The sequence below is a fragment of the Nesoenas mayeri genome (assembly GCF_963082525.1).
Source record: "Nesoenas mayeri genome assembly, chromosome: 3".
Taxonomy (NCBI): domain Eukaryota; kingdom Metazoa; phylum Chordata; class Aves; order Columbiformes; family Columbidae; genus Nesoenas; species Nesoenas mayeri.
In genome coordinates, this window is record NC_137544.1 from 98,056,762 (window position 1) to 98,080,442 (window position 23,681).

At 38.8% G+C, this 23,681-nt stretch overlaps 1 protein-coding gene across 1 annotated transcript in view; it reads right to left on the reverse strand.

Annotated features, from left to right (window-relative positions):
• The window catches only part of USH2A (usherin), a gene marked incomplete at its 3' end in the record, with an annotated part of 383,577 nt that overhangs the window by 28,781 nt on the left and 331,115 nt on the right, over window positions 1-23,681 (reverse strand). The window contains exon 61 of the mRNA XM_080341535.1: window positions 663-890. Within this exon, the coding sequence (XP_080197661.1) occupies window positions 663-890 (228 nt within the window). The remainder of the gene's footprint in view (window positions 1-662; window positions 891-23,681) is intronic.

Genomic DNA, 23,681 nt, shown 5'->3' on the forward strand with positions numbered 1-23,681 from the left:
GCAGCAGTCACTCCACAAACAGATCATTGAGACAGAAGGAACATTTTGATCCAGTTTTCTTTCTTTCTTTTTTTTTTTTTTTTTCATTTTGGATGCAGTAATAAATCACTTAGTGACAGTTTTCATTATATTTATTTGTTATCAAGTTTCATTGCAAAGCTCTCACGGGCTAGCACAAAGCTTCTCTCAGACTAACTCTAGAGAAAATCACTTAAGACAAAAACTCCAAATAAACCCCTTTAGTTGCAAACCTTGCAGGTAAAGGTTTACACTGAGTTGAAATCACTGAGCTAAAAGAAGTCCTAAACTTCAGAACAACATTTTGTCAAACCCAGGTTTTCTAGAAACTCATTCTGGCAATGTCTAATGTATGTCAAGTAAGACTATGAGCTTTCATGCATAGCTTTCTATAGATTAAATTAACAATTTGGTTCACTGTAAATGAACGTTTACAGTCATGGGGTAGCACAGGAATGTTAATACTAATTTTAAGACAACCACAAGCAGAGAGTGCTCACAGAATGCCTTCTGCTTACATTGGACTTCTGTCTTATTTTAAAGCATAATGCATTTAACGAGTCCTTTTCAGAGAAAATGTTTAAATTTGATATTCAGCACTTCCTCTCTTTTTTGATCCATTGAAGTGTCAAGATGAAGATTACCTTAATCACACCATTGGGCTGGGAGGGCTCTGACCATTTTAGCAGCAAAGCCCTGCCATTTTCTTTCTTTTCCACAGTGAAGTTGCTCAGGCCACTGGGTGAAGCTTCCAATGTGCGCACAGATGTCCAGGGGCTTGAAACCTGCCCAGCATTGTTTACAGCTACGACATGAATATGATATGTTGTGAAAGGTTTCAATCCAAATAAATGAGCCTGATGCTTTGTTCCCTGAAGCAAGAATACAGATGTTTGAGTTAGTTAAAAAAGTAATCAGCATCTGTGGTTTATGTCACTTGGAAAATGAGGTCTCAGCTCTGGGTCACTTCTGACCGCTTTGCAGAATACCCCATCTGGTTACCAGGATTTTTTTGCTGTGTTTCCATAGCTGAACCTCAAAAAGCAGCTCTTAGGCTTTAAAAAAATATCTATCATTAAGGTGGAGCCTTTGGAGTGGACTCCTGGGGAGTCCTGCACAGTCCAAACTCCAGCTAGCAAACAACTTGTATTTCGTTCAGCACACATTCAAGTTTTGCACAGTAAGGACCGAGTGCCTGGCACTCTGCAGGACTCAAGTACATGTGAAACCTATGGTATATGAGTGATGCCTGCCTTTAAAGAATCCTTACACATCTTGTGTATAGAAGTGACATTTGATAGCCATGCCATCCTGCTCTGCCTACTTAGAGCACTGTAATATGGATAGACAACAGTGTTTCCAAGACCACGGTTTCATTCCCTTACTGAAAACAAATCCCTTAAAAGTGAGGGGTGGGAGGGAAGTGAGTGAGGGCAGGAGGGAATAAACTGGTTTCCATGTTCCTGCTTTGTAAAGATGTCGCTTGAGATAAATTACAAGGTAAGATGATTCCCCTCTGCTTTTCCAGGTTGGAGGAAGCAGGCACACTGCTGATGGGGACACAGGCCAGGGGCTGGGCCCTCCCTAGTGCCAGACCCTCTCCTCGCACCGGTGGGGAGAGGCTCGGGGGAGCACCCCCATTAATCCCACCAGGCTCTGCCAGGGCTGGGGCTGACCTGCGACCATACCAGACCACAGTCCAGCTCAGGGCCATGAGGCTGGATGCAGACCAAGGGACATCAGCTATGGCCAGAGGCACCAGTGTCATCGCAGCTCACCCCCACGAGCCTCTCACACAGACCTGAAACCGCGCAAATATGAGGCAAAGCACAAATTCAGGTCTAGGCAGGAAGGCGACACAGCCATAGCAGTGTTTTGAACAGCCAAGGAAGACCAGGTGGCGAACAAAGGACGGGGTAACACGTTTCAGTAGGAGACTGTTCAGATTTGTCTCATCAGAGGAACAAGGAAGAAAGGAGTTCAGCTGATCACCAATATATTTAATATCATTTTTAGTTGTGCTTTTGCATTAATTATATATACCTCAAGAAGGGGAGTGCAGGAATTCAGTTTCCTTTGTGTGGCAGATACAGCTGAAGTCAATTTCCCTGTTTCTGGAAGTCATATTAAGTTGTTAAATGCTAACACTTCCAATTGTTTAATATTTAAACATTTGTTAAGCTATCAGACTCAGAAACAAATTTTAAAGAAATATTAATTTCTCTTTTTTAAATATTCAAAGTTAGATCATAAATATTTAAATAGTTATTTCCTCACAACAATGAGTTAGTCTTTTAGATAAATATAGCACAGCATTTGAATGACCATTATGAATATTAAATCTGAGGATGCCACAAGTACAGATTATAAACATACTTTTCTGATAAATGATTCCTTTTTCTGTTAAACAGGGCAAACACTAGCAAGATTAATAATGCAAAAAAGTATAATTCTTTGTTAGGAATTCTCAGTCATCACTGCCAAAAAAGCATAAGCTCAAATGCAAATAGCAATCACCTCGAACAGATTATATATAAAAAAGCTCTGGCTGCTGTGGGACATTTAGAGATATCTTTTGTCATAAGAAACATGGAAAGCATGTGGGCTATAAAGCAAAAACATATGTATATTGTCAATAGCAGCACCTGTCCAATTACAGTTTATTTCAGTATGGAGAATTTAGTTCAGCCCCTAGATGGCAATACTATCAAACACTTTTTGTAACGTGAGTACTTAATGATTAACAACGTGCGTTCAGTCATCCAACATACTCAAGGCAGCCATTAAAAAAATAACAAAACTGATTTCATTATAGATTCTTTTAATAAACATTTATGGCTTAGATCCTTGAAAGTGGAAGCGTTCAAACTGCCATAGCCAAAAAAACCTATACAGCCGAATGCAAAATTATGAACTGCAGGTTAAAGTACAGAGCTCAAATTGAAGTTCATGCTTAGCATAAAAATCTGGCATCAGAAATTATGTTGGCACAAAACATGATTAAAATTAGCTTTACAATTGGATGTAGTCTGTATTAATAGTTTTTATGAGGACAGTTATCTATTAGGTTTTCAAAACACAACTTTTAAAAGCCTAAAATTTACATTCCATGGTTCGGGGGTTGGGGATGGGAGGAAGGGAGCACACAACATTAAATTACTGCCCCTGAACTGCTAGACAGAGGCTCTCCGAAGGTACAAACACATTATTACACACATCATACAAAAAGCAACGGCTCTGCTTTCTAATCAGCTGCATCAGGGTGGGCTTTTGTGACAGCAATGCTACAAAGCACTTCATTTTTAACCAGAAAACCGGCATATTTTTCATCACCCTCTACCATTTTCCCACTAAACCTCAGGATTTAATTATTTACAATGCTCACCACACTTTGAAATGAAACAAGGATGGAGGGATTTCCTTGCCTGCAGTTCATCATGTTCTCTGGAGACTGCTAAACCATTCCTTCCAGGGATGACTTTTATCCTTGGCTCCTACAGCTACTTCTTGAAGAGCAAATGGTTTACATGTATTTTTGTTTGGTTTGGTTTTGAAGTAAGCTCAGGGGACGTACTCCCAGAATATGGAGCCACGTTTTCTCCCCCTGCACTACTGACATTGCCATTTCTGAATTTGCTCAAAGGCTGATGCTGAAAAGAGGATGGATGACAGTCTCAGTGATTCATTTTAAGAATTACTTAATGTCCTCCCATGACATTTTCAGCCTAGAAATACTGTCTTGCTGGAATGGTCAAATATAAAGAGAAAAATACACCTTGCAAAGGATAGCTCTGTGACCTTTGGCTTCAGCGACAACGGCACAGCCTTAAACAGGCACAGGATCAGAATCATTGCATGGAATATTCTCTCACTCTTTGTCTGCAAAGCCATGAACTCATATATCCCATGTTTACATAGTGCTAACAGGCCAGCTTTCATTCACCATTAAAAGTAAACCAACAAAATAAAATTTTAATGCAAACATTAAGATATTCGTACACTGACTGATGATGAAATCTGATGGACTGCAAGCCCACGCTCTCCTTTTTCTGTCTCCTACAGTGAAGCATTCTCAGTCATTAAATTAAGAATAATCCAGCAAACATCTAAGTGTGTGCACTCTCACATTCCTCCTATAAGGCCCATCCTTTTAACATAAACACTACAGAAATGGACACCAGAAGTGAGCTGTGAGGAGCCACCGTGACCTGATCCAGCAGCACCGCTCCTCCAGGCAGGACCCCACTTTTGGTTTTGCTGAGTAAAATGCTTCACGCACTGCCAGTGGCAGCACAAGCTGTTAACAGCAACAAATACACTGCTCGGCTAATTCCACTCTTCTAACTGTAAATTAGGTTAAAAGTTATTTAAAACAAAACCTTGTTTTAACACATTTTTCAAAACATAAAATGAGAGAACATGAATCATGAATAATGTATCCGCCCAGATTTGCTTCAGATTGCCTTTTTTGTTTGTTTATTTTTTAATTCATGAGCACAGAAGTCACTTAAAGTCTGGAAACAAATTAGCATAGTCTTTCATGCCGTTCAAAGGCAGTGGCATCCATAATGCAAGGTGCCTGCCTTCCTCCTCCCCATCACGGGCAAGGCTGCGCAGCCTTCAAGGGTCTGACGATTTTACACTGCCCACTGTGATTGCTTTTGACTACTTGAAGTGCCCCTAAGGTAGCAACAGGGTCAAGAGGTCTTTGTAGGTTGAAAATGATCAAAAATTAGCATTGATCCATAGCTGTCAATAATACTTGGCTCGAGTGGACTCCCTGCACAAATGTTTAAACTGCATACAACTACACAACCTAGTCATCTTCGAATCTATCGATCTGACGAAGCAGCACTTTCCAGTGGTGTCACTCTGGGATCTTCGTCTTTTTTTGAGGCAGGACACCTCACCAGTTGCCCAGGCCTCAGAGCCTGAGTTCCAAATGTCGCAGATATATATCAGATCACTGAATCACTGAAGAGCTGCCCAATAGGCAGCTTGAGTATCCATTCTCTTCTTCGGGGGTAATCATAAAAACTCAGAGAGTCCTCACCAGTTATGCTAAAGTTATGTTCTGGTTTCTTCTCTCTCTCTATCTTGTTTTCATACAGTAATCCGTATTTGGCACACATCTTTGATAACCAATTAAAAAGCTAGTTCATTCTTTCTGTGAGTGTCTAACTAAACTCAGTGGCATCCGACACTACCACACTGTTAATGGTCCAGGGATGCAAACCTGTTCTTTCATATCCCCCAGACTTAAATTAAAGGAAGGTAATTCGGCATGACATTCCCTTGTCTACAGAGGCAGAAATGCTGAACTCTTCATGGACAAGGGAGGAGAAAGCTATGGTCTCCTGGCAGTCAGCACATCAACCCAACCATCCTCCAATGCCAATTTTCAAATTTTCCATCAAGAAAGTCAAACAGATTTCTTCACAGGTGACAGAAGTGACAGGGAATGCTTGAGGTTTTACTAAGATACTCAGTCTATCCTCAACTTTGTCATCATCCTCTTACCCAGTTCCCCATTTAATCCTGATTCTTTGCCATTTTCAGCAAAGCACTGCGGGTGTTTCCACCTTGGCTCTGATGTTCACTCTTATTTCCCAGCCTAATTCTTAGTTCCTGCCTTCACTCTAAAAATTGCACTGAGGTCATATTCATATGCAAACCCTAACTTGTCCTTTGGGTTGCTTTTGTTCTCAGGCTTATATCATCTACACTGTCCTTTTAATTAAAAAAAAAATCTACTCTAGTCCTAAAGTCTTATGCTCAAATTCACAGGATATAACTTAGGGATACCCGAGTAATCTATTAGTCCCTTCCTGTAGCAGTGTGGACTGGAATATAAATTATTCCCATGGAAGTACTGAAAAATCTCAAAGGTTAGGCAGAAACCAAAGTGTTCTTCATTTTACCAGAAATTTGCTTCCCTAGAGGTGACCAGAATTTTGATTTTTACCAGTAATTGATGTTGTGCTGTTTACTTTCCTCCCAATTTGTGTTTAAAACTATTCTAGATTTTTCCTTTTTTTTTCTTTAATGGTAAATTTCACTCTTAAACTTTTATTTTTTAAGAACTTTGCATTTCATTTTAGAATTTAAAAAATGCATTGAAAAAATGTATTTTTCATTTTAAATCATTATTATATTATTTGATATTAGCCAACAGGACTTTTATAGCAGTAACGTATCACATTGGTGATGCTACATAAAAAAACCCATGTATTATGAAAAAGAATCTAAAAAAACATTTAAATAAAATGCTTAAGTTTGTAAAACCAGCGTTTTTCTTATTAAATCTAAGATAATTTTGAGACATTTTTGCCCAGGGAATATTCTTCCTAATTGTCTTTGGTTGAGATGAAAAGACATTTTTTCTTTCTAAGCCCTGAGGTGGATCAATGCAGTCTTCTACAGTGGCTAGGAAATGACATTCAGGAATTCATTATATTTGAGCTTGCTTTTTTATGAATACATTTAGGAAAATTTATTTTAAATATATATTAGAGAAGATTCAAGTTACAAAGTAAAGCATATAAAATGGCTTTTTTATTAAAACATAAGCTTTGATTACGTGATCATAAAATATTATTTCCTTGAAATTCCTAGCAAACATAATGTTTGATGGGTTTTAGCTTTCAACTTTAAGAATGTTCTAATAATATATTTTTAAAACAAATGGTAGTTTTGCCATCAACAGCGGAGAACACTAGTCTGTCCTCTATGACTCCATGTTCCTGTCCTTTTCTCACAGTACCATGCTAGCAGCTTTTTTAATAAAAAAAACCTAATTTACACACACTGTTTCACTCAGCACATAATGGAATCATTTCCTATGAGAATAGTCCAACATGGACTTGTGGACTATACCAGGGAGAAATCCTTAGAAACAGCAGTAATCCAAATTTAAAATGTTCTGCAAACAGCAATTAATACCTGATATAGAAATATGACATTGCAACTCATTTTCCTCCTTTCTGGCAGAGCAAGTAGGGAACTGTGAATTGCTTGTTGCTGAACCTCTCTGGTGGACCTGGTGTCTATTTTCCCAGCAGACAGTCCTCTTTCCCAGCACACCTGGGGACCTGCCGCAGGCTCACCAGGCATCTGAATCCCCAGCTTTGACTTGAAAGCAAAGCACCACAAAGAAAACTAGGATGCATTGCACAGTAGAATAAAATCAAGCACATTTAGCAAGCTGCACTCAGTCACTGTGTTGGCCTATGGGTAGCAGGACACTTTACAACAACCAACAGTGTTGTGCTTTTGCTGTTAAAACCTTAAAAAAATATCTTTGGGCAAAGTCAACATTCCACTTGCCTTCTCCATGCTATTTCAGCAGGATACTTTTCTTTTTTTTCCCTTTCCCTCTCCTCTCCTCTCCTCTCCTCTCCTCTCCTCTCCTCTCCTCTCCTCTCCTCTCCTCTCCTCTCCTCTCCTCTCCTCTCCTCTCCTCTCCTCCTCCTCTCCTCCTCCTCTCCTCTCCCTTCTCTTCCCTTCTCTCCTCTTCCTCTCCTCTCCCCTCCCCTCCTTTCCTCTTCTTTCTCTCTCCTTCTTTTCTCTTTTCTTGCTCTTTCATAACTGTTTATTTTAAACTTACCAAACAACCCTGTATGCTGCCTTCTCAAAAATGTATTTGAATCTGTATTTATGTAATTTGTACTGAGAAATACTGAAATACAAAAATACAAAAAGAGATTTTTCTGTGTGACTCAATAAATCAAATAAACCAAAATATCTATGACATGACATTCCACTATAGACATCATCTAGAGGACGATGTCAACATGTTTTCCTAACATTAATATTTTATCTCTAACAACACTCACAAGACCTATTGTATAATAAACCATAGTTTTGTGCCTTTTTTCTCCCTACCCGCACCCCTCCTCCCCCAATACCACTTTAAACCATGTTTATTGTTCCTCATCATGAGAAAGTGATGGAGAAGGAAAGAATAAGCTCTTTTTATAAACCAGATACCTGACAGGACTGTTATCCCAAAACTTTTTGTTTTGGTCAGTTCAAATCCTTACTTAACCTGAATGATAGTTTTTGCTTTCAATAATCATTCTGGATATGAAGAACTAGAATAAGTTTCTCTTCAAAATAAGACAGGCAGAATCTGAAGCAAAAATTTTAATACTGTCTACTTGAGATACAAGAAGTAATGAGACAAAATACTTAAACCCCACTGAAAAATTATGTGTCACACTCAGTAAAATGCACACATATTGTAGGTTCTGGTCTTTAGCTGAGTGGGGCATGCTTTGTGGAGAGTTGATGGGAGTGAGAGAGGATAGAGCATACGCATCAGCAAAGACTTCATGGTATATGAAATTCAGCATCATATTAAATCACTATCAAACCCGATAGAATTGAGCTGTGAGGTTTTAGTGGTGTTCTGAATTCACACACTGCATAATCTGGAATCTGCATAAACTCATCAAGAACTTGCAATTTGTTGAGGCTGCCTTGGTTACGAAGGAAATGGGAACGAATGATCCTTCAGATGTAGCTTTATAATCTGGGCTAGAAATGTGTCTTCAGGGGAAGCTAAAAAGCTACAAAAGGCAATCACACAAATGCTGGCTGGAGTCTGTATATCTACAGCTACAACTAGTGCACTCACACAGCTGAACTCCAGGAATACGTTTAAAATAAGTTGCTGAGCAGCAACTTTCCATCCACTGTTTGTCAACATTTAGGAGCAGTGGTCTTCTCAAGGATTTGTTCTATGTTGTCCGTAGGCTTCGCACAAGAAAGAGAAAACACTTCTGCTCCATAACAGCAGCTAGAGCCTAAGGGCTCAAACCTGCAAACGGTGGGGGAGTACATCCCTCAATATGGAGCATCAGGGGGTTAATGTTATATTTTTCCTAATGCCATAGACCGTATTTTCTATCTGATGTGTTGGCTGATGGCCAGAATGAAGTTAGATGCTTTTGTCAGAACAAACAAAATCTGGACTGCCGCACCAGTGCAGTCCATGTCTTCTTAGACTCAAATCATTTTTTTCCCCTAGCAATGTCCAGAGCAGCAGGTGTTTTGCAGAAGAGCTACTGTGATTTTAAACTAATGTAATGAAACCATGGATGATTTTGTTATCCATAAAAACCGGATAATTTATATACCCAAACTTCTCAACTCAAGGTATCTTGTGGCAATCAGTTTTGCTTTGTTGTAGAGAGAACATGCCATTGCCATTATCAAATGTTTTGGCTTTTGGTTTAATTTGAAGTTTTGTTTTTCAAGCATTCATGTTGCTCCACTATTTGTGACTACATATATCTGTGCTATAAGCTGCCTTCTTAATCTCCTTTCAAATTATGTCATATATGATACTGTGAAGAAAAGAGGCTCTGAACACTGTAAAACGTCTCCCATCTGATCTTAAAATAACCTGGGCACAGTATCTGAAAGTTTTTATTTTCTGTAAAACTTAAAAAAAGACTGTTTGGCTGTGTTTTTGGTGAATGGAAAACAGAGGGGAGAAACCCCTTATTTTTCCCTTATAAAAGCAATTATTTTCAGTTTTTGCCTTTGCACAGCTCAATAGCCATACTGGAGAAAAAAAAAATGTAAAGAGGAAAAAAAAGTTTGAAGAAAATCTTTAAGGGGACTTGTACAAGGACAATCTGAATCTTAACATAGATTGCAGCTGAACTCCCACATCAGTTTCCTTGAAAATGCCACTGAATGTCAGTTGTGCTCTACAAAATTAAGACTTTGCAGTTATATATGACTTTTCATCATAGGATCTCACATCATGTTACAGACATTAATTAATTAAGTCTCAGGATAACTCCCTGTGTTACTGTGTGCAGCTTCAGGAAACTGTAATTATTGTTTTAGATCACATTTTACACAGGTACAATAGATGTGTCATATTATTGCTGCATGCAAGCTTACTTTATTCCCTTTTCTCAATCATTCTGAGTCCTTGTCTCTCTCACCCAACACATGCAGAGCAGTTCTAACTGCTGCTAAGTAGAGGAAGATAACACAGCCTCAAGGCAATTCACAGCTTTAAATCCCTGCTTTCTGTCAACACAATGGAAAATAAAAGCAACATTTTAAAGGAGACTAAAAGGTTTTTACTTCCTACCGGTTTATTCTTTTTTCTCTGCCCTGTACTGAACAGTCCTAGCTTTTCATTCAAACTTTGCCTGCTATGTAATCACTTCTGAGAGATATTAGGAGGTAAGCATAAACAATTTACTTGGAGCTACATTATACAGGCTGAAGTTTATTCCGAATATGTGGCTGAACGCAAAATGTCACCTTTAAAATGAACTGGGTATTTTAAAAAACAGTAGGCCAAGAAGTATACAAGCCCCTGTCTCTTGAAAGGATTTCCTTATCCAGGGTTTTCATTCCTTCTCCCAATGCTTTGCACTTCCTACACTAAAATACCTGCTTTCTAAACAGAAAGTAAACTAAAGTGTACAGGAAGCAGTGTGGGAAAGGTGTAGGGTAATTATGCCAATTCATACCAGGAAAAATAGATTTACTCTGCACTTTTTTGTACAGAGCAATCACTCCTAGCAGAAGGCCAGGAGCACACTGGTCATATAGGAAGGGATGTCCTCTCTCTCCTCTGTAGCTGGAGGAAAGTTCATCCTATCTTCTTAATATTAGCAGGGGATATTGATTAGGCATATATTTAGGTGTGCACATTGGGGACATATTCCTCAGCAAAGCACAGCTTCCCATGAAAATACTGAGTTTCAGCAGAAAACCGACACCTCCCTTCCAGAACTTGTGGGATGTTCCTTGAAGTTTGGAGTAGAGGATTCCTACAGGAGATTCCTGCCCTTAATGGTCCTATAATCTAGTGGAAAGCCTTAACAAGTAGTCTGAAAAACCCCTCTATCACGTGGTGGCAGGAGGAACAAAAATCTTATTTGCCCATTGCAGCTGTGGTGGATTGCACTGTTCGCAAAAATAATGGAGTCCAATAAAGACAAATTATATATTGTTGCATCTCTTTGTAGCTATGTCTTGCCATATGAAGGCTCAGAATCAGCTCTACACCAAGAAAAGGACTGAAAAGAAGACAAGAATAAAGAGTGGTTATAGAGTTTGGTAAAGCAACTGGAAGAGAAGTTGCTTACAGGTTTAATGTCTTGAAACCAAATGAAAACAGTGGATGGATGAACTTCCAGATCCTCCTAGGATCATACAGCTACATGTCCCTCTGGCTTAAGCCTTTTAAGTCACACTGTTGGGAAGAAACTCACCCTGACACAGCATATGAAGCAGTGTCTGCAGACTGCCCATTCCCATTTTCTGTGCTGTCAGACCAACAATAAATTCATATACATATATAGAAAAGTAGCCAGCTACATCTGCTGCAGTGTGAACAGGAGAAACAGCTAGCTACCTTCACTTTTAAATGTTATATGCATAAATAAAACAGAATCAATCATTCCTTTTCATGTGGTTACACATTCATTGGTCCTTTCTCATATAAGTCGGGTTTCTCAGTGCAAAGCTTTTGCCAAAAGAGAAGAGAGTCTAAGCTGCTTGTTACTTAGTTAGGGAAGAGATGAAAGATGTAAATACTGAAATATTACTTGAAAACTGAAGCACAACAAGTTTAGTTCAGATTCTGTATTTTTCTTGGATATTTAGGTTACTTTCCAAATTAAAATCAATCACTAAGTTAACAGATATATAGTTAAGCTGAGTACAAAACAAATTGTGCCTATTTCAGAAATGAAAATGTCTTTACAGAACATTATTCACTCCAGCATATTACCTTGTAAATCCACTAGTCTCACTGTCTTATCTATTGATTAGCTGCATGTATGCATGTTACAAATGAGCAATCCAAAAATAAATTATTAGAATTTAGTCATCTTGGCCCAGAGTTGTAAATATATTCAAGTGCTCAAATATGAAGATATGTGCTATGGGAAATAGCAGAACCCTTATATTCTGACACAAAACTTGTGTAGCTGGTGTCCTCAGTTACTCTCTATACTCTGTGCAGAAGAAGGAATGTTCTTAACTTCGTTTTTGAATAGCCCTTCAGAGGGGCCTCACTCTGAAGACAGAGTAGGCAGACTAGCCTACATTGGCCATATAAAGTATGTTTTTAGAATTCAGAGCTGTGAGTTTTTATTAATTTCACTTAAGAATCAAAGAGCCAAGAAATCAGTGACAACATTTTCAACCAGCACACAGCAACAGATCATACAGGTGAGCTCTTTCTTTTTTTCTTAAGGTGAAAGAGAAAACCATTAATAGCCTCAGAAGTTAAACCACAGCTGTTTCAAAACACTTCAAAATCAATGGAAGTTTGCTTTTGTGTTCTCCAGGTTTCAGCAACAGGGTCTTCATGAGTAGAATAACATAACTAAATGGTGTATGTCGGTGGCATTAAAGTAGAACAGGGATTTGGTTTAGTCAATCCATAATATTGAAACAAACATCCCTGACTCCTTATTTCCATGGATAGGGCAACATGTTGGCAACGATATTCAGTTTGAGATGGTGTTACTCCGATCAGTGTAATTTAAAATTTCCATTAACACCCTCAAACCAAGTATCATAACAAAGCAATTGAAAGTGTTGTGATGCTTCTATACAGGACCCAAAAGATGAAAAGCAGCTAAACTGTATGCTAAACAGCTGTTGCAAATTTTTGTCTTGGAAATGTCCTCTTTTAAAAGCCACATGTTCTCAGCTCTATTTGTCCTTAAAGGGGGCACTGTATTTGACATCAAAGCCACCAGAGCTCAAACTATTGTGTTACCTGGTGGAAAAGGTGATGTTTTTCTTTTCTTTTGTTCTCAGGGTCTCTATTCAGTCTTTTTAGGCCAGGACTTCCCAGTAACTTTAAGCACAGCACTTAAATACGTCACTGTCTAAAGCTACAACTATAGCATAAATCTCATGAGAAGAAAATCTAAATTATCATGTCTTGATCCCCTGAAGAGAAAACAATAAAAAATAATTTTATGATACCATAATGACAAGAATAATCCTTCACTTCATCTGGGAAAAGATGTCTTCCAGACTTCTCATTAATTCTTTTTTAAAGCCTGTTGAAATAGAGTAGCTCTGTAACATTTCATACATTTTGTTTGTGCAAAGTTTTCTTCATGACAAAAACACAGAAAATTTATCACTGCAAGGAGTCCACTTTTCTTATGTTTTTTATATACGAAAACTGCATTTGCAGTTCTGATTTGTGGGACAATTATAAACTTGGTGCTTTTTTTGCAGCCACTAGAGTAACCTCTCCACACTGCATGGAGGATTTGGCTGAGGCTAGGAACTCTGCACTGGATGGGAAAAAAGAATTGGTGCATTCAAACCTTCAGCAGATGGACTTGGAAAAATACTTGAAGCAAAATTCAGAAGCAAAATGAGTAATGATTTGCTGTATGCCTCAGTAGGTTAAATAGATACTGGGATCTCGTTTCATCTTCCTATTGTGAGTATACAGCTCCTTGGAGGCCTTCTGGCACACAGACAACACGCACTCCAGGGGTCTCATTCAGATGGACCATACCCCAGCAGCAACATTGTCTCTATGTTAGGCTGGTGTGGGCACAGAAGCTTAGGAGACATATGTGCTGCATAAAGAAGGAAGGAGGAGCAGCCATGGGTTAGTTCAAAAAAATACATCTACAGCTGCAAAGTCAAAGAGGTTAGTGGAGGATACTGTGCTTTTCCACCAGTCATAGGCTTTCTGAAGCGGACATGTAAGTCTTTGTTTGTTTCCCAAGGTTTTGCCTGCATAACTACAAAGCCTCCAGTAATACAAGATCTTTAAAGACCTGACTGAAGCAGAGTCCTGTCTGTTGTAAGGACCCACAGAATATTTGGAAATAGAAACAAGTTCCTAACAAAAATCTGAAAAAAGACAGAAGTTATTTTTTTCTACTAGACCCTCAGGATGGGAACTAATTCCTGCTCTCTGTATCACACTCATCATAGTCTCTAAATAGGCTCAGAAAGAAAGGCTTGTGAAGGGAAAGGAAGGGAGGAAGAAACAGTTTCCACAGATTTGGTAGATAAAGCAGCCTGCAGCTGCCAGAGATGATGTTTGATGCCGTAAAGATTGTAACATGGCACCTGCTAATAAAGTGAAAAAAATTTCTCTGAATCTGGTAGCAAGTTTGGCTGGGGCTCTTTTAGCAAGCCCCCCACTTCATGGGTAGAAACCTTCTCTCCATGCTTGTAGTTTTCATTGGCACTCATAATGCAGTTCAATGAGCATATCCTTTCCAAGTCTTCCAGCCTGTCAGACACTGGTGGAGGGACATCTGTATGTATCACTCTCTCTCTTTAAAGACCAAAGAGATTTTGTTTGATGAATGCTAAAGAAATAGATTTTGAAATACAATAAAATTAAACAGTAAAATCCATCCATTATGGGTACATTTGAGTAGAGTACAATACATTTAGATGTTCCAGATCCCACTTGCCATTCATTTATCATTTATCAGATAAAAAGTTCAGGGTGCTGAGGGACATACTTAGAGTTTATGATGGGATAAACCCATAAATTGTACTTTGTTTCCTCCTAATAAAGATTACATGTATGTAAACTACCCCACACATTGTACATAGGAAGTTTTCAGACTATCATTCTCACAAGAGTGTCCTACTTTCTGCCTTCAGTTTTTTGGAAACAAACTAACCAAGCAACCAACTATTAATTACTTATGTTTTGGTGCTTTTATTTTCGATTGTACTCATACTGCGAAGGAGGGCGGAGAGACTGATTTGAACTTTAATGAATTTGATTAACTGTCTGGCTTGGGCTCCGTTTAAATGTCTCAAGAGTAAAAGCCTCCTGTTATCTTTCCCCCATTCCACACACAAATGAAACCTCTACGTGATTCAGAAACTGTCCTAGATTTGAAGACAAATGCAAGAGCTGCCTGTCAGCTCTTTCACCAACCAGCCAACTCTGTCAGCTAACTCGCATTCTCCCTTCTTCCATTCATCTGTTCGACATTGCTCAGTTGTGTTTTCAATGCTGTCAAAATGCATTTCCACCAGCGTGAAGATCCAGCAGGACCTGGGTGCCTTTGCAAGGGTGTGGAAGTTTCTGTTTTCAGAGGTGTAGTGGCGGTAGAGGCAGCAGCTCCACCTTGCTTAGCAAACCCCAAATGACAGAGTCCATGGGAGGGAGGGGTGGCAGCGGGGGGGTGCAAGACCCTTTGGTTTCCAGTAGCCACTTCTTCCAAACTGGTGTAGACCACTGGGAGTGCACCTCCCCTGAGCTGCTGATGTGTGCCCTGTCAGCCAGAACCCCAGCTGGTAACGTGGCCGTGCGAGGTTACTTCACCAAAATGTCTGGCATACACAAACTATTAAAATCAGCACATGGTTCAAAGCAGAAGAGGTCAAACTCAATATTCCAAATAGCATTTTTTATACATTTATGTGAATTTTTCTCTTTGTACGGCCATCTCAGATTTTTTCCTTTACAAACTGAAAAGTTGGACAAATGTTTTTGACACGACATCTCACTGGCTAATTATTCAATTTATTTATTTACAATTTAATTTTCCTATTCTATGATGAATCACCAGAATCTGTGAGTAATGCATCTGCTGACTCAAAAACTACTTTCATTTTGTTTTTAATAGCAAAAACTTGGAACTATTTTTAATAAACACATTTTTAGGATTGATAACAATGTTAATATAATCACAGAGCTGTTGAGCTTGAACCCATTTTAATACTCTGCAATTCTCCAAAGAGAGAAACAACTGAAAGTCCTACTGTGATCCAAAAGAACAGAAATAAAGTTTCAGTTTGAAACGAGAGTCACATTTTGGATTCCCTTTTTATACCCAGTTAACTTTATATACAGCTACAGTATAATGTGATAATAAATTTATACTCCTCCATTGTCACCTATTCAAAATGCATCAGAATATTCAGGGCTTTTTTTTCTGTTTTTAAATCTCCATCAGAGCCTGTGTGAGAACTGGAATAAACAAGCAGCCACATTTGCCCATACTGGAAAAGTTCCAGAAGGGAAAGGGCTCTTGACATTACAGAGCTAAAGGAGTTTTCAAGACACTTTCTATTTCCATACTCGTTCTTTTGTATGCTAGGTTGCCTGCCATTATGTTTATGTAATTCTGACAGTGTTCTTAATGACACACTAACAGATTGTAAAACACGCTGCTGGCATTTACTTGTTTTTTATATTTTTAAAACAATGTCCTTCATGTAACAGTAGTTAAGCGCGGCAGAAGGACATCATTAGAGCCATGGTTAAACTGTAATTTACACCATTAGGAAGGCAGGAGCAATTTTTATTGCCTGGCAATTTTCTTGCTGAAATATTTGGACCATATGGCTCAATTTGTGTAATAACCTTAATTTCAGCACCCTTCAGGTCTGCCTCCATCTCCTACGGAATGGTAAAATGCGGTTTAGCAGAAAAGGCAACTGTCTATACTTAGAGAGTTGAGATTAATAACATGTCACGTCCTGTTTTTGGTGAAGGAATTCGAACAGCAGCCAGATGGTATCTCTACAAATAACTGTCAGGGGTCTTGATCTAATCAATACAATGTATTAATACATCTCCCTTCGCTGCTTCTCGAGGGGCTAGCGTGCAACATCTGGAAAGATTGGGGGGACCGCCAAGTAGAAAGCTGATCCTTTTCAGAATCAAACTGAGCCCAATTAATTTTTCATGTATACTTGATAACTGTTTCATAATGAGCTATGCGTCTTGACGGAGTTAAGGTTGGCGGCATGAGCGGCTTGTGCTTCCTATCCCCATTCAGTCCACTTACAGAAACCAACCCATTAATCAAACTATCTGGCATAAAACTGAAATCTCAGCTCAGCAAGAGATCAATAACCATCCTTAAAAAAAAGAAAAAAAAAATAAAAAGCAGCAACAAAGACCCCGCCACAGAACAGAACAAGGCTTTAGTGGGCATAAGTATCCAGGCATGACATTAGTAATTTAACAAAAACCAAAACTCAGAACCATACTCACCTGACAGGCACCTACAACATAGAATTTAATATTAGCTTCCTGTCAAAAAGTAACACTTAAGTCCATTAAAAATACACTGCCATTCTGCTTTCTAGATACAGAGGCCATCTGGCCCCTACTCACCATAATTGCTATTATAGTTTCAAAAATAATATTTATATAGTGCTGTAAATTAACAGCCAGACACCCATTCCCACTCCCAAAGAGCTTTCTGTTGAAAAACTCACGTTTTAGCACTGTGCAGGAATTAGGGTCTCGCCCCCTCAAAAAAGAGTGTGGCAAGATTATACATGCATCCCAGTGCTTTTTGTAAAGTCTGAAAGGAGGAGAGAGAGAGGTCACTTGGCAGGCAGAAAATGGGAAACTGCAACAAGCATAGGGGAGATGAGCTCGAATGCGGCTGTGAAGCTGAGTGATGGGAATGGATTCAAAAGGGAGCAGTAAAGAGAAAGGACAGGAGGTCAGCTGAGAATACTAAACTTATCTTGCGTAGGACACCCCACAGCTGTTTGATGAGAATGACTTTGGTGACTGTAGACCTGGATTAGATTCAAATGGAGTCCCCAGCGGTACGAGGCTCTATGTTATAGCACCAATTCCCATGAGTCATGTGGCTTGCTCTTGCTTTTTTCAAAAAGAGGTAGGATTCTCCGTTTCTTAAATTACCCATTGCTTGTTAAAATTCCCTATGAAATATAAGCGTATGACATGACACTTCCGAGCCAATTTGAATAGAAGACCTTCTCTGTGGAGGGGAGTGGGGTAGGGGGATAGGATGAGGGGCAGGCTGTGGCCTTTCTAATTATCAACTGAAGAATTCCTGTATCTGTAGCTGTTGGGTATGACCCTGGGGATTTTAGGAAGCTGCCCTATGACTTTACCAATGAAGACCGTTATCTTGGAGTTGCCTGATACATCCACTTAAGAATGTTGGTTAAACATGAATTAAAATCTAGTCAAATCCAATTAAGCATTTTTAAACAGATATCTAATTTGAAAAACAGCTGTACATATTACCCAACAAATTTCTGCCTCCCCCTTTTCCATTTTTATTTCCTACTTATATATGAAAAAGCACCTGTAGCTTACCAAAATCTTGTTTTTAAAGCAGATTTAGTGCAGTAACACACAATATGGCACACAGGGAATATCCTTCATATTATATCTTCCTATCAAGTTAAAATTAATAAGGTGAAGGTTTGTAGGGGTTTCTGTTTTATTTTGCTTTTACAAATCAGAAAACATTCTGTCAATGTTGTTTTTCTACAGTGCCTGATTAGCTTAATTTTATTCTCATAACTGAAATGTAAGATTCACAGAAAAGCACCATAGAGAACAACATAAATATGAAGTATATATAAAAACATATGTAGAGAAACAGCATATGGAGCATTTATACAATCTCATTTTAGTCACCTGCTTTTAAGCTTTGTCATGTGGTCACCTGTTCTCTTATGACTGCAGGTGCAAAAGCTGAAAAGATTACCACCAGAATGCTGCCCACCACCATCTCTCCGTCAGAGGGTACCATCTTTTAAATCTGTCAACCTCGATAATTTCATTGTGTGGGTTAGTAAAGACCAGCTAATTAATCATCTTAAAATCAACCACCTTCTTTTGAGTGACATGTGCCAGTAGTGGCACACAAGTGCATGAGAGGAAAGCAGTCTTGTGTGAGCCGTTGCAGCCCAAGGATGGTAAATGTCAATGCCTTAGTTGTTTTGGAGGTTTCATGGTCTATAGAGGACAGTTATGCTCCTAAAGAGGTTACGTGCCTGAAGTCAGACATTATAAATATCCCTCAAAAGACCTAATTCTACATGTGTTTTACTCATCAAAAATAGACCTATGGAATGGGTGAAAACCGGATCTTGCACAAGGAGAACTCAAGGATATAACACACCGGATATTTCCAAATAAGTAACTAACGAATTTTTAGAAAAAAATTGCCTATTGATCCAGGCACTCTGGTCTAGTCAATCTAGAGTGTGGGATTAGGCATAGTCAGTCATAACCCTATCAGTGTTTATACTTCTAGTCCAAAAATTTATCGAAGGGCTAAATTATGTTAACTTCATGCTGCACACTGAATTAGGAAGAAAATATTCAGGGAAAAAATGTAATGAAATAAACTCCTTTGCTCTAACCTTCACTAATTCAAATCACCAGTTTTCTGACAACATAGTAAGACCTCACAGACACCAGCTAAACCTTTCCCTGCTACCCTGCAACTGAACTTGCAAGGATTCTTTCATTCTTGGCAGAGTCCCAGCAGGGTCTAAGGCTCTTTTTCTGTGGCTGGTTAAAGCATCCAGAAGACACTGAAGTGGCCTTGGTAACAGCAAGGTTCTTATAAATAGAAGAGCTGAAGCCTCTCTTTCTCTCTCACCTTTCTCATCCAGTTCTGTTACCACAGTACTTCAAAATCATCAAAGTTGTGCAACAATCCATTTCATCCTTTCTGCTCTAATTAGGCAATTCTACATGTCTGTCTTGATAGGTGGGGCTTACTGAAGCACTTAATCAGTTTCTGGAGGGGCATTGTAGTGTCAATCCAAATGCTTATTTAAACAGAGCTGTACTGCCAAATCCAGCATATTTTGCAGCAGCATGGAAACAACAGAATCTGTGAGACACAGATTGTCTCACACACTTTTTTTTTTTCTTTTTTTTTTAAGCAGCCTTCAACGTGAAGAAGCACTTATCCTGTATTCATCTTCTGCAAGCTTAACAGGTCTAGAGATCAAAACATAGGAAGCATTTTATATCATTGGGCTTTCCTGGCAAATAAAACAATTACAGCAATTCCAGTACGAGCCCTTCCTGAAACTGTGTTAACGAGGCTTTGAATCTTAAAAATTGCATTTAAATCAAATGATTCATTTGCAAACCCATCACATACAGCACACACGTAGTAGGTGTGGGTCATTTCATTGGAATTAGAAAGCAAATGTCTCTATACATGAGAGGTCACCAGTTGTTGTAAGTTAAAATCTTTTCACTGTTAGGCATAATTAAAATACTCTAACAGTGGTTTCAGTAATTTAAACATTGCAGTATTGTTGTAATATTTTTCTAGGCTCCAAGAGTTCACTATTGTTTGGTCCAATCAAATCTGGGAACACTGGAGAAGTTATCACCCATCAAGGTAATTACTTTCAAGTTGAAATAATTACTCCATCAATGTTAATGGTCTTTCAACTTCAATAAAGCACTCACCTGCCGATAATCACAGCTAACCTCTTGCTCTCATGCAATTCCCTCTCTATTTAGCAGGTTATATTACAGCCGTTAGAGTGGTCACTTGTCCTGAACAGCTGCTGAATTTCACTTTGATCAGCTGTGAACCATAAAAAAATTAGTCATCTGTGTATGATTTCCCCCTAACCCATAAGCCCTTGCAGAGTTAAGGATATGATCTTTTGGCTGTATTAGGGCACTACTGAGCAGCCATCTTGTTTCTGGTTGTGGCTACTTTCCACTCACTAACAGCAGCACAGTAGCCTAATTAACTTTTGCCCTCCACTGCCGTTCACAGCTTTCATTCTTTGCTAAGTAGCACATCTTCTGAATTTATGGCATGTGCAGGGATTCCTCTATTTAGTCTCATCTTGTTTTCTTAGAGTTCAGTCCATTTCCCAGGCATTTGAAGCAGGCATGTATAGAAAAGTTTCACTGGTCCCTCTCCTTGGCATATTTTTTCTTATTCTCATGGCTATGATCTTCATTTCTTCTTCTATAAGGAAATAATTGTGTACAGACCCGCATACTGCATTACTGAATAATGTTATGTGTGAGGAAGTTAATAAATACAAGGGATATCTAATGCTGCCAAATGTTCACTGGCCTATATGAGGAAAGAGAAATAAAGGATCACACATGGATATATTAAGTATTTCAGAATATGATGAATAGAAAGGAACTGACTCTGGATGCAAGATTCCAGATATCTGTAAAATCCTGCATAGGAGTCGTGTATACTGTACTATTGGCCACTTAAGATTATTTCTGATACGATTTATTTTATATTCAGTTTTGCAGCGAGTATGTTTTTTAATTATTTTTACTCCTATTATATATTGGGTATACAAATTACTGTCTGATTATAACAACATAATCATGCAAACCAAAGCCTCATCCTACCAAAGTCTCTATTATTATTGGTATTCTGCAATATGTCTACAGATTTCCCTACCACAGATGAAGCATCTGCCAAGAGGAACTTGGCCAGTGTAGTTATATGCCATCTCCCCAAATAATGTAAGGTAAGCCAACATGTGTTCTCAACTGTTAGAATAGCTGCATCCAAACCACAGACTTTGCTGGTGCAGTGATATCAGCTAAGAGACATGTTAATTTTTTACACCCCAAGCTGACATAGCTATGCCAAAAAAGCCTTGTAGGATAAATTTGACCTGAGAACCTCATACTGCAAAACACATTGTGAGTAGACCTGTGCTGCTAGGTAGGCAGAGGTGGAGGATTTCCCAGGAATAAGCCTATAATGCTTATACCTATCTCCTGTAACAAGCACGTTGTACTTTTAGTTACACTCTGCTGAGGCAGATTTGACATGCTGAGGCCTTGATTCTACACAGTAACAACAGGGATCACTGCCCATATCAGGCCGAATTTTTCTTTATAACCCTCATATCATCTCTGGATACTTTTCCTCTCCAAGCACATTCCTACAGCTATATATTCTTACATTTTTCACTCATATTCTTGACTTTGAAATCTCCTGCTTATGATAAACAACTAAGTACTTGACACCGCTGTCATGGGAGTATCGGCATTACATGCCCACGAAAAATCCACGAAGGAAAAGTCCAAACTTACCCCCAGTTTGACCTCAGGGCCGTGTTTGGAATACAACAGTTAAAGAGCTGTGATGTTTTGATGCCATTTGGCAGGTACTGGCTTTATAATGAAATCAGCTCTGGGTCCTATGTTCACAAGCTTAAGCCCTAAGTTCACGAGAGTGAGAAGCTTGCTTTGACAATCCGGTCACTTTATGCAGATTTCTGTAAATGAGAACTTACTGTCAATCCATTCCTCTATAAACATATCTGTCTCATGTTAATGCTGTCAATAAGACACTAAATATCATTCTTGCTTGAGAAGGTTAAAATGAACTGAGAAGACATCGTGGAAGACACTTGTACTGCGATAACCAGTCTTGACTTGACTTTGCTCTGCAAATAAACCAGAATGTCAGTTTAACTTGCTGTCACCTAACACCTGTCACTACACTCCTGGCCAAACAAGCTGGGGAAATGGGTGACACTGCTCTCTAACTGCGAAGCATCAGAGTGGCTCACATGCACTTGACTTGCTTCTAACAGTGCAGGGAGATCCTCCTTTCATTTGAGTGGCAGCAGCTTCTGCTCTCAACTGAGTTCTCATTTTTATTTGCATAGGCAGCATAAAATTTCAAGGGGTCAGCAATAACCTTAAGGTACTAGACAGCCTTTGACACGTCAATTGAAACGTAGATTAATGCACCTTAACTGGGGAGTGGATAGCTGCATTTTGGAAAGGCAGAGTGGATAAGTATGTCAAATGGTTTGAAAACCCAGAAGATGCTTTTCATTTGGCTCTGGAAATGGATGAAAACGAAGCTGTCAAATTAGAACAGTCTGCAGGGATATCCGCAAGAGCTTAATTTGTATCCTGCAGTGTCACAAGGATTGTATTTCCACTTTAGGTTTGGTCAAGCTCTATGTCCTGCGGCAGGCAACCAGGGAGAAACCAACGAGAGCAAGGGTGGGATTGGCTACCATGATTCTAGCACTGCTTTTTTTCTGGAATAATCTAATGGGATAAGAATGGAGTCTAACAGATTAAATAAAGGACCGAACTCATTGCTCGCTTAATACTTTAAGTCTTGCTTGTAACATGGAAGCTTCTGTGAGAGAATGACTAATGGCATATCCCACGAGGGAGCTCCAATAGAGATGCTTTAGGAGATTAAATGATTTAGCCTAGTACTCCTGAAAGCTATATTTTAAAGGGGCAGAAGTTTAATCATTGGAATGCTAGTTCCTTCAATAAAATTACATTTTAATTAAAGTGTCTCGTTCACAACGCTACAGCTAAGGGTATACCAGCAACTTCTTAATAAAATTCTATTTTTAAGGGGTTATAACTTCAGAAGTTGATGTCCAGGTTTTTGCCTGCTGGGATAATTGACCTGACCTCCTGAAGATATCTTTGATAACAGGACTCTATGCACTTTATGTCAATAACTTTGATTCAAAGCTTTAGCTGTTCCGCCATATTCAGAAGAGGCAGGATTCAGATCTCAACTGCCTGGTATAAATCAGCAACAACTCCATAGAGTTAATGTAGTTGCAACAGCCTAAAGTGAGTACAACTGATGGAAGAGCTGTGCAGAAAGATTTCTCCCCAAAGGGTAGTATAATGTTTGAAAATAAAAAAGTGTAGCAAAAATAATAATCGATAAATGTTCATGACAAAGGACAGCAGAAAAAAATATGCAAGTCAGCTTTGCTGCAACACTAGTAGAACAGCTACACATATGCTGCCTGAATGTCATTTTGATTCAGGATAGTGTTTGGGGAAAATAAAGGATTTTGGAGCCAGGAAAATACTAATTCAGTAAATAATAGCATGTTAATTTAAAATGCTTTTAACTGATGCT